This window comes from Convolutriloba macropyga, chromosome 4, assembly GCF_964194025.1.
Source record: "Convolutriloba macropyga chromosome 4, txConMacr16.3, whole genome shotgun sequence".
In the NCBI taxonomy this organism is placed as follows: domain Eukaryota; kingdom Metazoa; phylum Xenacoelomorpha; order Acoela; family Convolutidae; genus Convolutriloba; species Convolutriloba macropyga.
This window is the reverse complement of record NC_134471.1, coordinates 39,754,856-39,773,132: the sequence shown is the minus strand read 5'-3', so window position 1 is coordinate 39,773,132 and position 18,277 is coordinate 39,754,856. Positions and strand designations below refer to the sequence as shown.

The window sequence follows — 18,277 nt, the reverse complement described above, 5'->3', positions numbered from 1 at the left end:
TTTACCCTGCAAAATGCTTTTGAACTACAAAGAAATCAGTTTGAGTGAAATCAGAGGTGATTTAGAACGGGCTTCTAACTTATGTTACTTATAATTCGTTTCAAACCTGAATCGGTCACTGACATCCAGGTTCTCCCTGGGCAGGTATGGTCTCCTGCACGTGTCAGTGTAGTAACTGAAGTGCATGTGTTGTTCATGTGCCTGCATGCTCTTTTTGATCTGTTCAACTACCACATTCACCTCCTTGCTTCTCTCTATTTTTAACAGCTCACTCATCTCCATCGTCTGTAATATCAACAGGACAAGTAGCATCTGTTTCCTATTCCCGTGAACAAACTATTTTTATTGCAGGTTTCTACCAGGTTTCTACCGAATTTTTGATTAAATCTACTCAATGTTTTAGATGGTTATCACGTTATTTTTTAATACATATATAGTAAAAGTAGTGTCTACACTAACTCGTACTTAGTCTTTTTTAATTAGTCAGTAAATCTTTCTTTGAAAGTAGGTTTAATTCGGTACTGGTAGGATGCTTGCAATGTCGTTTTCATTGCCTTTTGTGAACAAATCAATGCGTGTTTTTGCCTTGTTAATGATTTTTAAGAGGTAGAACTATTAATTACAATTTTATTATACATATAAATATAAAGAGAGAAAAATATGTCATGAAAAAAGAGCGAGTTAAAAAATAATCAACTCCTTTATTGTTTTAATGATTCATAAGTAATAACTGCTGACAGTTAATACTAACATTGGAACTGAGAAATGGCCAGCCAAAAAGTACTGTTAATTTTAAAGACTAAGCACTTGAACACTTTGGACTATTAGTTCTGGGGAGTGAAACCTTTATAGTGTCTCCCTGAAGTGTGTCCTCGAAGAACCCAAATGCCCCATGTAGCTCTGCCTTCATCAGATGGTATCTGATCTTGGGATCTTTTCTAAGTCTGTTCCTGGCTGCATCGCTGGACAGTGTACTCTCCTGTCCCCCCATTATGGCCATAGTGGGCAGCACAGAATTCATCTGGCCTCCGTTTTTCAGGTACTGTAAAAAACAACAAAACTATTTTAAAAATGGAACCTGAAAGTATATAACAACACTGATAAAGATATGCTGGTTTAGGAAGCAACACTAATTATTTCTCATCCTTTCAACCGTCTATTTTAGGTATGGTGTTATTTTTTCCATTATTGTCTGTTTGTCTGTTTTCAGTTTAAGTTGTGTCATCATATGCATCTGAGAGTCATATAACCCAAGATAAGGTCCATGACCAATGACATGTATTGGCCAGACCGACTTGGATTGAGGGCAGGAGAGAGAGAGAGAGAGAGGGACCCAACTCATCCTGGGGTGAAACATATATACATGTATTGAATGATAAATTCGGCTTCTCAACTAAAATAGTAAAAAAAATGAGACTAATTCTGGAGCTACTATAGACTTTATATTTTACTATACACTATTTATTCATTTTTGGTCTGCTTTTTTGCATTCAAGGCCATCTGGTTGTTTTCTCTTGGAAACATGAAAACGACTTTGCAGAAAGTTTCAAAAAAAACTGCGACCTGAAAAGCGAGTCCAGTTCTGCCGTTGAGGAGCAAATAGATGGAAGCATCATACTCGCACTGTTTGAACAGCATCTCATCCCTCTGGAAAAACTGCACTTTTGCATTCCTGATCAACACATCATGCTGCTTCCAGCCCATCTGTCGTATTGTGGCCAGAGAACTGATAAGGGTCTGGATATCACGGTTCACCTGATAGAAAGTCATATTTGCTACAGTTCAACCAACTAAGGCAAAAGTTTTTTTAATGACTCATTTTGGTAAGTCGAAGAGGGTGGATTGCATGTTAAGAACCTCGACCGCAAAGTTTGAAGAGCGAGGTGTAAGTTCTGATCAGATTTTACCTCATTCATGATCCGACTTTGGGCTGATTTTGAACGTGGTCCGATTTGGGGAGCTCGTCCCTTTATTTGCCCCCCCCCCCCCGGAATACTTAATTGTGTGATCATTAACACAGCTCAAAGTGGGTACGTAGACTACAAACGTACGTAAAGTAGCTGTTGCGTAGACATGAATTTTCCGAGTTGGTTTGGAGATAGATCCATGTCCTGGTAGAGGAGCCACCTTAACTGGTACCCTCTGAACAGCTCCTGGTAGTCCACCTCAAATCTATTGCCAGCCCATTGGACCTATATGGGAACATATAAAATGAACAATTGAAGCTTTAATCATACGGTTCATACTCTCACAAAATAACCCCGGACACTCCTTTCATCATACTTGAATAATTTCAATCCTTTCATCTCTAAGGGAACAAAGACACTTTGTCGTTATTAAAGTTACTCATCTATAAAAACCAAAGAAATTGGCAAAAAACACTTTTAGCTGCATTTTAGCTGGAAGTTAGTGGGCTTGAAGATGATGTTCGGACCTTGGGTAAGTTCTCCTCCCCCTGGTGGTCGTCGTCCTCTTTTCTGGGTTCTGTTCGGAACTTCTTGTCATTGAGGTGTCTGAATGTTTTCATCACATACAACATCTTCTGATTGTATCGACCCAGAAGAATGTCTTCACTCATTCGGATGCTAAACACACATCACACTTTCAGAAGGAGATGAGGAGTCATAGAGAAAGGGTCGAATCCTTAACTTCATATCAATTATGTGTTGTTAAATACGTTGTTTTCATGAGCCTCTTCCACAGATTTTGAGACAAAATTATTGATTGATTGCGAACATGCGTAACTTATGAATCTAGACCAATAGTTGAGCATGCATGTATTGATATTTATACAAAATAAAACAAGGTGGCTCGGCAATGTGCCTGCGCACATAATGTTCAGACCGCATCTCATCTGATTTTTTATCGAAGGAAACCAAAATTAATATTTCGGATCAAAAATGTGACTATTTCATAGTTTGTATATTTATTAGCTGTTCAGGTTTAAAAGAAATAATTTAATTTTCAATAGCCGCGAAGCGATAGCGAAGCTATTAATTGTCTCATTGTAACCTTTTGAGGGATTTGTAAGAAAAGGATTTGAATTATTGCACTGCGGCGCTGTATTTTTTACGATTTGATAACAGTTTTTTTTACTTTTTGATCTCAACTAGAAGTGCATTGGAAGTAATGGTTTCGGATAAGTGTAGGAGTAAAAGGCGGCAAAAAACAAGGTGGTCTAAGTTTTTTTTTCGTTATACTTGAGAGACAATTTGGTGTTTGAACAGGTTTTAACAAAATTTTTCTATGTGAGAAATTGTTTATTTGTGAGGATTATATATTTAATTTGACATTATTTTTCGATGGGCAGCTAAGGGTTTTATGAGGGTATCACTATAACTTTATAACAAATTATGAGTGGACTTTTGAACGCTACCAATAAATTTTCTTTCGTTTCTTGTTTCATCAATTGGTCTTGTTAATGAGAAGTGGTCTTCTTAATGAGAAGTCAGATGGGTTTTCCAATGTAACATTCAAACAAAATTTCCTGTATTAAAATTGATAGAATGTGACTGCTATATTAACTTATTTCTTTTATTATTAACATTATTTCTATATTTCAAAACTTGAGCTTTTTGAATTTTGGTCATAATTGTTGAACTGTTTTTCAGCATCAGTAATGATAACTCTCGTAAGCTTTCTAAAGAGATATTTGTGAATTCTGTTTAATAGTTCCATTGGAGGGGATACATTTTAAGTAATATTTTTGTTTTGCCTGTTATTCAGTTTTTTAGTCACATAGTTTTAGTAGAGATAAATTTAAAAAATTAACTGAGGAAGCTTCATTTAGTCCATCAGTTAATTTACGTTTTTAGCTAATGGCTTAAAATAATAATGTAAAAAATTTGAACTTTTTTATTTTAATTTGTATTTGTTGATACTTTGGTTGTCTTAACAAATAATCTCATTAAGTCCAGCTGAAATTGGAATTTCTTAAAACATTCTTTGAATTATTCATTGTTATCGGTTGTTAGGGAACCATTTCTCCTATAACTCATTTGTTTCAAAAATTGCCAGTAAGTATTTAATTTTCTCTCCGTTGCGTTATTTTTAACGCCTTGTCTTGTCGGTCACTCTCATTAATAACAAACAGATCAAATAGGCATTCTGACAAACAATGAATGATTCTGAATCAAAACAATTTCAGTGAAATTTGACACTATCAACAATTTCAGTGAAATTTGACACTATAATAAATACAACACAAAAAAGAGCTTATTTCATTAATGACAGATCAAGTAAGCATTCTGACAAAAAGTGAAAGAGTCTCAATCAAAAATTTTCCTTCATTTAACACTGCATTGTATATTGACACTATAAAAATGTTAACAAAAAAATGTACTTGTTTTCTTTAGTGCCGTCTCCTAGTCTCATAAATGCATAAATAACAGGTGGCATTGGTAAGCGAAAAAATTTGCCTGAAAAACATTTCCCTAGAGGACTGCAACACCGACATAATGATATAAACTAAAAACAACCATGGAAAGGAGAAGAATTTTTCAAAAGAGTTTCTCAGACTTTAATGATAAGACCCTTTTTTAGGATTGTTTGAGAAATTAACAACTGATGCCAATGGGTTTCTGCTTTCTTGAGAAAAAAGATCAGTCAGAAGATTGGCAATTTACACTTGAAACAAAAAATGACAAAAATTTCTTATAGTCATGTTTGACAAATTTATTTCTTGTTCGGAAGAAACCATTTAATTCAACAACTTAACAAACTGAGTTAAATAGAGAAAAACAATTTTTTTTCATAATTACAAATGCTAATGATGTCAGGCTAATGCCCAGGCTGAGGTCCCAGACCAAAAGTCGATATGTCCAGACCAAATGCATTGTGCGTCTGGACATGAACGCACGAAAGTCTGAACATGAACGCAGGAAAAATTTTCGTGCATTCATAATCAGACTTTGGTGCGCTCATGTCCAGACTATCGTGCGTTCATGTCCGGACCATCGTGCGTTTATCCCAGACTTGCGTGCCATCATGTCCAAACTTTCGTGTGTTCACCAGACGGAAAAAATAACCTGCTGGGGTGCCGTGCAGGTCCTTGATGATGAAGACAGAGAGGGTTTCACAATTCAACAAATCCAGATATTTAAAGTCTTTTAGCAAACGTGAGGTACGCGCACATCTCAGCACCAATAGGGAAACAGCCTTTTTTGCTAAGAACAAAATTTAATAAGGAGTTTTCCTATCAATATTGAGAATATTGTGAACCTCTAAAGAGCGAAGACTTTTTTAAAACTCATTCAAGCTGGCTGAAATCAACATAAACATACATCATCACATCATTAGGAACACTCCATACTTAATTTGATTCAATTTGGACAACCTTTTGGTCTCATTTGAGCACCTTAAATACTTTATTTGAATAAATCGCAAATTTCCGTTTTGCAAAGTTTTTTCCAGACAGACTATACCAAAAATTTTTAGGCTAAATTTGGTTCAATTTGAACAACAAGTTGACCCGATGAAAATAGTCAAATTTTAAAAACCCTCTGCCTCCTTCATCTTCAAAGAATAGCACTGAACCACAGGATGTATTTTTTCTCAGTCTGGTGAAAGCACGAAAGTCTGGACAAGAACGCACGATGGTCTGGACATGGACGCACCAAAACTTTGGTGTTGGAACGCACGAATTCAATTTGGAGCGCAAGATTATCTGGACAAGAACGTACGAAAGTCTGGACATATACGCTTTTGGCCTGGGATCGTCTGGACATATTCGACTTTGAACGCACGAAGAACGCACTAAAAGTTTTGAACGCACGATAGTCTGGACATAGGCACTTTCCGTCTGGGACGGTCTGGACATATCAACTTTCGGTCTGGGACCTCAGTCTGGATGACTTACAACCCTTGATTCTGTACAGTCAGGAGATTAAATAAGGAGCGCAATATTGCTTTTGTTTTTCAATATAATTTTGCATGTAACTCCCTCAGGCCCTTTTCCGTACAAAATGGGAACAAAAATAGACTAAACTATCTGATTCACCGCCAAATTATCGAAGAATTTTTATTTCCTACTGTTATATTCGGATCGGTCCATATTATTAATGAGCAACAACTGTAACCTGCATAGAAGCACATTGACAGAGTTGAAGAAAAACCATCCGAGGAGTGCGATGATTATGTATCCATACACACCCTGGATCAGACGGGGGGCAACGTCTCCAATGGCAGTCGAAGTTGCCACGATCAGAGACGCATAGATTCGGTCGATCATGTATAACCTAAAACAAATGCCGCTCACTAAGTATTGATGGATAAGTTTGGCAGCATTGGATTGCTGGTAAAATTTCAAATAAACTCTTTTCAAGTACGTTAATGCGCATTATACTGTAAATAACCAAGATACAGCAAAAACACATGAAACACTCTTCTAAGTTTCTTTTTCTCAGGTGGGAATTTTGGGTGAAAGAAGAGCGTTCAAGTAAGATAAATTCGTTCTACCATCTCTCTTATATCAGAGATTCTATGATTAGCATATGATTAGCATACATGCTTAAGATCTATCGCACGTAATATCAATCTTCAATCTATCCTACTTCCCTTTACACAATCTTCCTTCCCTCCTTCTCTCTTTTTTTCACCTTTTTAGATCGACCAGTTGCTCTTCTGGTTAATTTGAGGCTGAACCGATCAAGTGAGTTTACTACATTATTACCCAGGTTGAGGTCTTCGCTCAAAATGATCTATGAAAATACCCATCCAGACTATTTTTGCTTATGAAAATACCCAGGCACACCAAAAATGCCTATGATCCAGACTTTGCCTTGTTCAAAACTTTGGTGCGTTTATGTGCTCGTTCAAAAACTCTTATGAAAAGACTCGTACAGACAAACATGACGAAGATCATCATACGCAACCTTTTGATTAATCAAGAACATACAAAATCTCCATTAGATCACGAAACCGTCCAATTATGTGCTACACATGGTTTGGTTCAAAGGTTTCATGGCTTAGGTCAGCGTTGCACTTCTAATCAACCACTTCTTAACTTTGTTACTTTTAAGTTTTCGAAACCAAAACAAAGTTTCTTTTATTATTCTTTCTCCTTTTCCTATCAACACTTTTTAAAGTTTGTCCTTCTTAGACTGATGGTTATTTATAACACAAAACAAAGTTACTTTCTTATTTCGGTTGGAAAACTTAGTATCGACTATAAATTGTTTGGAAATCAATTTGAAAGGCAATCGGGAAAGAAAAAACAAAAGATAATCTGTATCCAACATTGAACTTAGAGCTGTCAACTAAAACGTCATTTAAAATGCGCGCTTTGGTTGGAAACCCATCATGATCAAGTTCTTTTCTTCCCAGTTTCTTTCGACGATTCGCAATTGCAATTATTGTAAAGATAAAACAAAACAACTTCAAAAGGAGAAGACAATTTAGTGCAGCGAGCTATTGCAATGCAAAACACAGTGAGGTTCGAGCCCAACAACGTACAGCAAATTTTTAATATCCTAAAATTCATTCTTTTTGTTTTAACCATTCCACATTTACTTACGTTACGCAATTGAAACTTGCCACTCACACCACTGCTACGAGGCTAGCAAAGTATTCAAGCCAACATTTTTTTAATATTTCAAATTAAGCCAGTAGAAACCCTCCATACTCTTGAAAATGGCTGATTGCGTCTCAGCCAGAAAAAAGTCACTTGATAGAGCCAGAAAAGAAACTCAGTTTTAACATGAAAATTTTATTGAACATTATTTTTAAACTGAACCTCTTTGTGAATGTGCATAAAGCTTTTTTTTGCTGAATGATTGTACATAAATTCTATCGTATATTTGCTAATTATCTATCGCATTCAAAATTTACATTAGCAGCCGCCCCGTCAGATGTTTGAAGGACAATCTCATCCCCTGAGTCTTGTAATACGACTTCAAATTAACAAATTAAGCTACAAATTCTGCGTTTTTTTATAATTCTTCACTATCACACCAAACCCTTGTTTTCGTTTAGTTCTTGCAAACATTGAATGAAAAATAAAAAAACAATAAAATAAAAAAAAATAAAATATTCCCGTAGAAAGTCTACAAAAAAAGGCTACAAATTTTTAATCAAACTTACTACCAGGAAAAATTTATTGACAAAAACTGGACGCTGATTTCTATATATGAATAAAACAAAAACATGTTGTTTTGATTGAAAACGTCGCCAGCTTTCCCAGCTTTTCTACTGGTTCTACTTTGATATAAGATTTATCTTTCTGGCATTATTCTTTTTCAGACAATTTTCTGCCAGTTTTCGGGTTTTTAAATTAAAACGTAAGAGTGACGTGATCAAAAATCCGAACATTTGCTGATTTTAGAGTTGATCAGTTTTGACATTGACCTGAGTTTCGGAAGTTTATGAGCTTCCCAAACAAAGCTCATAAACTTCGTTTTCTTACATATCTCGGAATCAAAAACTAGAGGTCTCTATTGACGGCTCCCAATGTAGAATGGGCAACTTATCTCCAATCCCAAAAGTTTGGGTCCCGAAAGATTTTCGGGTAATAATAATTTCCATAAATAGATCAACGATTTTTCTATGAAAATCCAGTGACACAAAAGCCTTCCGTTCTATCGAACGCAGCCCTTATTTAACAAGTTCTATCAAATTGCAAAATAAATTGCAAATTAAAATCCATTCCACACTTTTTTGCTGAATGGTTGTACATGAAATGTTTTGTATACAAGCTAATTATCTCTCCCATGTAAATTTATATTAGCATTTGGCCCGTCAACTGGTTGGAAAAGCAATCACAACCCATGAGTGATTTAATACGTCTTTTAACAAACAAATTGAGCTACAAATTCTGCGTTTTTATATAATTCTTTATCATTACACCAAGCTTTTGTTTCATTTGAATTCCTGGAAATATTGAAAGAAAAAATAAAACTTATATTTCAGCAGAGAGTTTACAAAAACAAGACTACAAATCTGTTGTCAAATCATCATTTCACGTAAAATTTTTGGACAGGAACTGGACGCTGAATTCTAATTATTAATAAAGCAAAAACATATTTTTTATTGGAAACGTCCGCAGCTTTTCTTCTTGTTCTACTCGGATATACTACTTGTCTTTTCGGCATTTTTTCTCTTTGTGACAATTTTCTGCCAGTTTTTGGGTTATTCAATTGAAATGTAAGAGTGACGTGATCATAGATCCGAACATTTGCTGATTTTAGACTTGATCAGTTTTGACATTGACCTGAGTTTGGAAAGCTAACGAGCTGATGATTCGTTTTCTCACATATCACAAAATCGAAAACTAGAGCTTTCTGTTGACGGCTCTCAATTTAGAATGGACAACTTATCTCTAATCCCTCTCTAATCCCCAAAAATTTAGATCCTGAACGAATTTCTGATCATAATAATTTCCATAATTTCCATCCCAAAAATGTTATCAATTTTGGAAAGTAAATTGCAATTTAAAATCCATTCCCCAAAGAAACATAATTAATGGCCTCAGTGTTCTGCTTTATAGTTAAATATTTAGCTCCGAGTTTGAGCGCTGTTCAAATCCGCATTGGAATCATCAGTTGTCACCTTGTACAAAACCAATCATTCTTCGTTTCTGATCGCCTACATATTGATTCCATTTATTTGGTTCTTGCTCCCTCCAAGCGCGTCTGTTGAAACTGTGTTTCTTCTTCTGCTGATGAACAGAGCTTGATGATTGAACTAGGATCTCCGGTGATACAACGCAATAATGCAAAATGAAGACAATAACAGAAAAGATGGTTAAGGTTGTCAACTTGCTCGCCATCTTAGCAGACATCTATTACACGATTGTCTATATTGTTGCAAGTGAACTCATTTTAGTCAAGTTGAGGTTCAAGCTACTACCATGATCAGGAGCACAGGGAGTTGGGGATGGGGGAGGGGGGATTTCATCAAAATTACAGGGATGAATCTCTATTCGAACGCACGAGAGTTTAGACATCGGTCTGTACAAATACTGAGCAGATGTTACGTGGGTCGCGGAAAGTCTGATCAAAAGTCATTTGTCATTTTCAATGCACGAAAAAGAACACGCGATTTTGAACGCACCAAAGTATGAAACAGGGTCGCGTGAAAGTCTGATGTACAGCACTAGAAGGTAATGTTCAAACGAACGTGTCCAAATACAAACTTATATACCCATATATTTAAAGCAAAACAATATTGCGAAAACTAAATTTCGAAAAACAAATCTTCATATGGAAAGTGAGTCTCAAATGCAATTTCAATGGTCTGAAAGACGTCTGCTTAAGAAACCTTTAATCTAGGATGGTCTTATTGAAGTGCTCCAAAAACTTGCAGCAAAAAATTCTGATCGAAGACTAATTTAGGGTAATCCTGTATATGTCCTAGTCGAGACCAAATTGTTATCTTGCAGGATTCTGCTAGAATTTTTCAAAACAAAATGACTATCTTGCAAAATTTGCCATAAAAATGGTTATCTTGCAAGATTCCTGCAAGTTTGTTACAGTCGAGTATCGCTCTGATTCGTACGTTTTCTTGTATTATCTGTCATTTTGACAACAATTGTCCAATATACAGTCGCATTTGCTTTAAGAAACAAACTGAAGCAAAATTAAAATCTATTTAAAAATTTTTAAGCAGAGCAGCTCATATTGAGTTGGCTTTACTCAGTAGTGTTTCATTGTTTCATTGAACGATATCATAGAGCAAAATGACGGTCTAATAGTGTTTGTATTTTACTTTTCGAGTTCATTGTGAGTTTTGAACTTTCTTAAAATTTATTTTTTAACTTTTAAACAAGAATTCCGGTGTTAATTGAGTTTCTTATTATAATAATAATAAATTTCAGTACCAAATATTCAATCTTAGAATAATTAAACGAAATAAGAGTATTAAGCGTCGTACTGAACGAATGATAGGAGGCAATTTGCCTGTTTCAGCACCGTTACAGAGCTATTCAAAACACGATTATATTTTCAATATTCATTTAGTTACTTATACTGAGTCCATTCAAGAGAACAGGAAAAAAAGGAGGTTTAAAAAGTCAATATTACGCACCAACTGTCTCATTTTTTTAACTTGTTTTTTCTCTTTTAAAAAAAACACGTTCTTTGTTATCGAGCATATTACCAATACAAGTTTCCAAAAAAATCGGAACCGATTATGTAATTGTCCAGAAAGGAGGGTAGCAGTTTTTTCAAATTCTTTTCTTTGCAGATTCTCAAATTTGTTATTAAATCAAAGTCAAGAATGGATAAGCTATTGTAGAGTATTCTCAATCGAACTGAAATTCGATTTCGTTTCTTGCGTGTTAATTATTCTATGAGAGGTATTGTTTTGATTCTCCGTTAAGTGTCGAATGATCTGTCGATTTCCTTGTCAGTTATAAACGAGTTAATAGATTCACTAGGATGCTTTCTTCTGAATACTTTTGATAAAAGTTTCATGAGTTTGTACACGTGTAGCTCAAATATTGATGGAATTGTGTTTTTCGACCTACAACTACGAACTTCTTTATGTTTTGGGAACCCAAAACTTTTCTGATTGGGAAGTTTTGTTGATGTTGAAGTCTTTCAAGAACACTTTTGTTTGCCGTGCCATATATTAGAACTCTGTATTGATACTGCGGTTGAACGTATTGTTTATAAATTTTCAGAAATAACTCTCGTTGCAGATATTTCTTTGTTTGATATAAAATGGAAATGCATTGGTTACATTTCATTTGAACACAGTCTATGTGCTCTTCAAAAGTCAGTTTGTTGTCAATTTTAACACCTTGATAATTAACGCATTTTCTCTCCTCTACTTCTTCCTTTTTCCAAATAGGTTTTTTGTCTGATAACTGGTTGGGTCCTAGCAGAAGTAGTTGTGTTTTTATGTTATTTGGTGTCAGTTTGTTACTCTCTAGCCAGCTGGAAATCAGTTTCAGATCATTTGTTTGTTCAGTTTGCTAATATTTGCCAAATATGTTTGTGTCATCTGCGTATAACATAATATCATTGTGCTTTGGTATGTCTACGATATCGTTTATATATATTAGAAACAGAAGTGGCCCTAATACTGATCCTTGAGGAACTACGTGCTTCCTTTTTTTTTTAGTTGAGAAAGATTCTCCTTTATATCGAACGAATTGTTTGCAATCTATAAGATAAGACTTGAGTAACTCTTCGATTTTGGCTCTCAAACCATATTTGGAGCAATTGTTTATCAATATGCTGTGGTCAACAGTATCAAAATCTTTTGAGAGGTCAGGCGAGGTACAACGAGCCAGAACATTTTTCTCCCTCAATCTCCGAAGGTTTTCCAGCGTTTCTGTAGGGCAAATCGTTTTGTTATTATCTTGCCAGCATGTTTTTTTTGTTATTCGCTTTTTTTATACTTTACGCTACTGCTGCTTTAATACTGATAAATTTTCAATTTCTTCACAATATTTCTATATTTGAATGTTGTGACCCTTGGACGTCATAAATGTGCAAATTTAAGGATCATGGCACTGCTTTTGCAAACCTTCTGTTTTGAAAATTACTTGAAAGAAAGGGATGATTTGTATTATTCTAACACAACAAGGCTATCTTGTAAGATAACGACAAAAAAATTGTTATCTTTCAAAATTTTGGCAGGCATCTTGCAAGAATGAGCATATTCTTGAAAGATTTTTTTTAAGTTTCCAAAAAAAACCGGAATCGATTACGTAATTGTCCAGAAAAGAGGGTAGCAGTTTTTTCAAATTCTTTTCTTTGCAGATTCTCAAATTTGTTATTAAATCAAAGTCATGAATGGATAAGCTATTGTAGAGTATTCTCAATCGAACTGAAATTCGTTTTCGTTTCTTGCGTGTTAATTATTCTATGAGATGTATTGTTTTGATTCTCCATTCAGTGTCGAATGATCTGTCGATTTCCTTGTCAGTTATAAATGAGTTAATAGATTCACAAGGATGCTTTCTTCTGAATACTTTTGATAAAAGTTTCAGAAGTTCGTACACGTGTAGCTCAAACATTGATGGAATTTTGTTTTTGGATCTACAACTACGAACTTCTTTATGTTTTGGGAACCCAAAAACTTTTCTGGTTAGGAAGTTGTGTTGATGTTGAAGTCTTTCGAGAACACTTTTGTTAGCTGTGCCAGATATTAGAACTCTGTAATGATACTGCGGTTGAACGTATTGTTTATAAATTTTCAGAAATAACTCTCGTTGCAGATATTTCTTTGTTTGATATAAAATCGAAATGCATTGGTTACATTTCATTTGAACCCAGACTGTGTGCTCTTCAAAAGTCAGTTTGTTGTCAATTTTAACACCTTGATAATTAACGCTTTTTCTCTCCTCTACTTCTTCCTGTTTCCAAATAGGTTTTTTGTCTTATAACTGTCTGGGTCCTAGCAGAAGTAGTTGTGTTTTTATGTTATTTGGTGTCAGTTTGTTACTCTCTAGCCAGCTGGAAATCAGCTTCAGATCATTTGTTTGTTCAGTTTGCTAATATTTGCCAAATATGTTTGTGTCATCTGCGTATAACATAATATCATTGTGCTTTGGTATGTCTACGATATCGTTTATATATATTAGAAACAGAAGTGGTCCTAATACTGATCCTTGAGGAACTCTGTGCTCATTTTTTTTAGTTGAGAAAGATTCTCCTTTATATCGAACGAATTGTTTGCAATCTTTAAGATAAGACTTGAGTAAGTCTTCGATTTTGGCTGCCAAACCGTATTTGGAGCAATTGTCTATCAATATGCTGTGGTCAACAGTATCAAATTCTTTTGAGAAGTCAGGCAAGGTACAATGAGCCAGAACATTTTTCTCCTTTAATCTCCGAATGTTTTCCAGCGTTTCTGTTAGGGCAAATCGTTTTGTTTTTATCTTGCCAGCATGTTTTTTTTGTTATTTGCTTTTTTTTATACTTTACGCTACTGCTGCTTTAATACTAATAAATTTTCAATTTCTTCACAATATGTCTATATTCGAATGTTGTGACCCTTGGATGTCATTAATGTGCAAATTTAAGGATCTTGGCGCTGCTTTTGCAAACATTCTGTTTTGAAAATTACTTGAAAGAAAGGGATGATTTGTATTATTCTAACACAACAAGGCTATCTTGTAAGATAATGAAAAAAATTGTTATCTTTCAAAATTCTGGCAGGCATCTTGCAAAAATAAGCATATTCTTGCAAGATTTTTTTTAAGTTTCCAAAAAAAATCGGAATCGATTATGTAATTGTCCAGAAAGGAGGGTAGCAGTTTTTTCAAGTTCTTTTGTTTGGAGATTCTCAAATTTGTTATTATATCAGAGTCAAGAGTGGATAAGCTATTGTAGAGTATTCTCAATCGAACTGAGATTCGTTTTTGTTTCTTGCGTGTTAATTATTCTATGAGAGGTATTGTTTTGATTCTCCGTTCAGTGTCGAATGATGTGTCGATTTCATTGTCAGTTATAAACGAGTTAATAGATTCACTAGGATGCTTTCTTCTGAATACTTTTGATATAAGTTTCAGAAGTTCGTACACGCGTAGCTCAAATATTGATGGAGTTTTGTTTTTGGATCTACAACTACGAACTTCTTTATGTTTTGGGAACCCAAAAACTTTTCTGATTAGGAAGTTTTGTTGATGTTGAAGTCTTTCAAGAACACTTTTGTTTGCCGTGCCATATATTAGAACTCTGTAATGATACTGCGGTTGAACGTATTGTTTATAAATTTTAAGAAATAACTCTCGTTGCAGATATTTCTTTGTTTGATATAAAATCGAAATGCATTGGTTACATTTCATTTGAACACAGACTGTGTGCTCTTCAAAAGTCAGTTTGTTGTCAATTTTAACACCTTGATAATTAACGCTTTTTCTCTCCTCTACTTCTTCCTGTTTCCAAATAGGTTTTTTGTCTTATAACTGTCTGGGTCCTAGCAGAAGTAGTTGTGTTTTTATGTTATTTGGTGTCAGTTTGTTACTCTCTAGCCAGCTGGAAATCAGTTTCAGATCATTTGTTTGTTCAGTTTGCTAATATTTGCCAAATATGTTTGTGTCATCTGCGTATAACATAATATCATTGTGCTTTGGTATGTCTACGATATCGTTTATATATATTAGAAACAGAAGTGGTCCTAATACTGATCCTTGAGGAACTCTGTGCTCATTTTTTTTAGTTGAGAAAGATTCTCCTTTATATCGAACGAATTGTTTGCAATCTTTGAGATAAGACTTGAGTAACTCTTCAATTTTGGCTCTCAAACCGTATTTGGAGCAATTGTCTATCAATATGCTGTGGTCAACAGTATCAAATTCTTTTGAGAGGTCAGGCAAGGTACAATGAGCCAGAACATTTTTCTCCCTTAATCTCCGAATTTTTTCCAGCGTTTCTGTTAGGGCAAATCGTTTTGTTTTTATCTTGCCAGCATGTTTTTTTTTTGTTATTTGCTTTTTTTATACTTTACGCTACTGCTGCTTTAATACTAATAAATTTTCAATTTCTTCACAATATGTCTATATTCGAATGTTGTGACCCTTGGATGTCATTAATGTGCAAATTTAAGGATCTTGGCGCTGCTTTTGCAAACCTTCTGTTTTGAAAATTACTTGAAAGAAAGGGATGATTTGTATTATTCTAACACAACAAGGCTATCTTGTAAGATAATGACAAAAAAATTGTTATCTTTCAAAATTCTGGCAGGCATCTTGCAAAAATAAGCATATTCTTGCAAGATTTTTTTTAAGTTTCCAAAAAAAATCGGAATCGATTATGTAATTGTCCAGAAAGGAGGGTAGAAGTTTTTTCAAGTTCTTTTGTTTGGAGATTCTCAAATTTGTTATTATATCAAAGTCAAGAGTGGATAAGCCATTGTAGAGTATTCTCAATCGAACTGAGATTCGTTTTCGTTTCTTGCGTGTTAATTATTCTATGAGAGGTATTGTTTTGATTCTCGGTTCAGTGTCGAATGATGTGTCGATTTCCTTGTCAGTTATAAACGAGTTAATAGATTCACTAGGATGCTTTCTTCTGAATACTTTTGATATAAGTTTCAGAAGTTCGTACACGCGTAGCTCAAATATTGATGGAGTTTTGTTTTTGGATCTACAACTACGAACTTCTTTATGTTTTGGGAACCCAAACACTTTTCTGATTAGGAAGTTTTGTTGATGTTGAAGTCTTTCAAGAACACTTTTGTTTGCCGTGCCATACATTAGAACTCTGTAATGATACTGCGGTTGAACGTATTGTTTATAAATTTTCAGCAATAACTCTCGCTGCAGATATTTCTTTGTTTGATATAAAATCGAAATGCATTGGTTACATTTCATTTGAGCACAGACTGTGTGCTCTTCAAAAGTCAGTTTGTTGTCAATTTTAACACCTTGATAATTAACGCTTTTTCTCTCCTCTACTTCTTCCTGTTTCCAAATAAGTTTTTTGTCTTATAACTGTCTGGGTCCTAGCAGAAGTAGTTGTGTTTTTATGTTATTTGGTGTCAGTTTGTTACTCTCTAGCCAGCTGGAAATCAGTTTCAGATCATTTGTCTGTTCAGTTTGCTAATATTTGCCAAATATGTTTGTGTCATCTTGGTATAACATAATATCATTGTGCTTTGGTATGTTTACGATATCGTTTATGTATATTAGAAACAGAAGTGGTCCTAATACTGATCCTTGAGGAACTCTGTGCTCATCTTTTTAGTTGAGAAAGATTCTCCTTTATATCGAACGAATTGTTTGCAATCTTTGAGATAAGACTTGAGTAACTCTTCAATTTTGGCTCTCAAACCGTATTTGGAGCAATTGTCTATCAATATGCTGTGGTCAACAGTATCAAATTCTTTTGAGAGGTCAGGCAAGGTACAATGAGCCAGAACATTTTTCTCCCTTAATCTCCGAATATTTTCGAGCGTTTCTGTTAGGGCAAATCGTTTTGTTATTATCTTGCCAGCATTTCTTTTTTGTTATTTGCTTTTTTTATACTTTACGCTACTGCTGCTTTAATACTATTGATGGAATTTTGTTTTTGGATCTACAACTACGAACTTCTTTATGTTTTGGGAACGCAAAAACTTTTCTGATTAGGAAGTTTTGTTGATGTTGAAGTCTTTCAAGAACACTTTTGTTATCCGTGCAATATATTAGAACTCTGTATTGATACTGCGGTTGAACGTCTTGCTTATAAATTTTCAGAAATAACTCTCGTTGCAGATATTTCTTTGTTTGATATAAAATCGAAATGCATTGGTTACATTTCATTTGAACACAGACTGTGTGCTCTTCAAAAGTCAGTTTGTTGTCAATTTTAACACCTTGATAATTCACGCATTTTCTCTCCTCTACTTCTTCCTGTTTCCAAATAGGTTTTTTGTCTGATAACTGATTGGGTCCTAGCAGAATTAGTTGTGTTGTTATGTTATTTGGTGTCAGTTTGTTACTCTCTAGCCAGCTGGAAATCAGTTTCAGATCATTTGTTTGTTCAGTTTGCTAATATTTGCCAAATATGTTTGTGTCATCTGAGTATAACATAATATCATTGTGCTTTGGTATGTCTACGATATCGTTTACATATATTAGAAACAGAAGTGGTCCTAATACTGATCCTTAAGGAACTCTGTGCTCATTTTTTTTAGTTGAGAAAAATTCTCTTTTATATCGAACTAATTGTTTGCAATCTTTAAGATAAGACTTGAGTAACTCTTCGATTTTGGCTCTCAAACCGTATTTGGAGCAATTGTCTATCAATATGCTGTGGTCAACAGTGTCAAATTCTTTTGAGAGGTCAGGCAAGGTACAATGAGCCAGAACATTTTTCTCCCTCAATCTCCGAAGGTTTTCCAGCGTTTCTGTCAGGGCAAATCGTTTTGTTATTATCTTGCCAGCATGTTTTTTTTGTTATTCGCTTTTTTTATACTTTACGCTACTGCTGCTTTAATACTAATAATTTTTTAATTTCTTCACAATATGTCTGTATTCGAATGTTGTGACCCTTCAACGTCATAAATATGCAAATTTAAGGATCTTGGCGCTGCTTTAGCAAACCTTCTGTTTTGAAAATTACTTGAAAGAAAGGGACGATTTGTATTATTCTAACACAAAAAGGCTTTCTTGTAAGATACTGACAGAAAATTGTTATCTTTCAAAATTCTGGCAGACATCTTGCAAGAATAAGCATATTCTTGCAAGATTTTTACGGAATCTGTCAGATTTTTATAAAATTGTCATTCGCTTTTGACTAGGGTGGGGTCATTTGTATGGAAATCGTACAAAAATCGATAAAAATAAAAGAAAGTGTTATTTGTGTAGTCTATTGCTGGATATTTTAAGGATTACTCAACATTTTAT

At 34.5% G+C, this 18,277-nt stretch overlaps 1 protein-coding gene across 1 annotated transcript in view; it reads right to left on the bottom strand.

Moving 5' to 3' along the window:
* Positions 1–18,277, bottom strand: part of LOC142338427 (uncharacterized) — a 109,512-nt gene that overhangs the window by 69,639 nt on the left and 21,596 nt on the right. Inside the window, exons 4-9 of the mRNA XM_075388187.1 lie at positions 6,078–6,236; positions 2,435–2,585; positions 2,052–2,192; positions 1,564–1,755; positions 845–1,042; positions 107–285 (exon numbers count right to left, since the gene is read on the bottom strand). Coding sequence (XP_075244302.1) covers positions 107–285; positions 845–1,042; positions 1,564–1,755; positions 2,052–2,192; positions 2,435–2,585; positions 6,078–6,236 — 1,020 coding nt within the window. The remainder of the gene's footprint in view (positions 1–106; positions 286–844; positions 1,043–1,563; positions 1,756–2,051; positions 2,193–2,434; positions 2,586–6,077; positions 6,237–18,277) is intronic.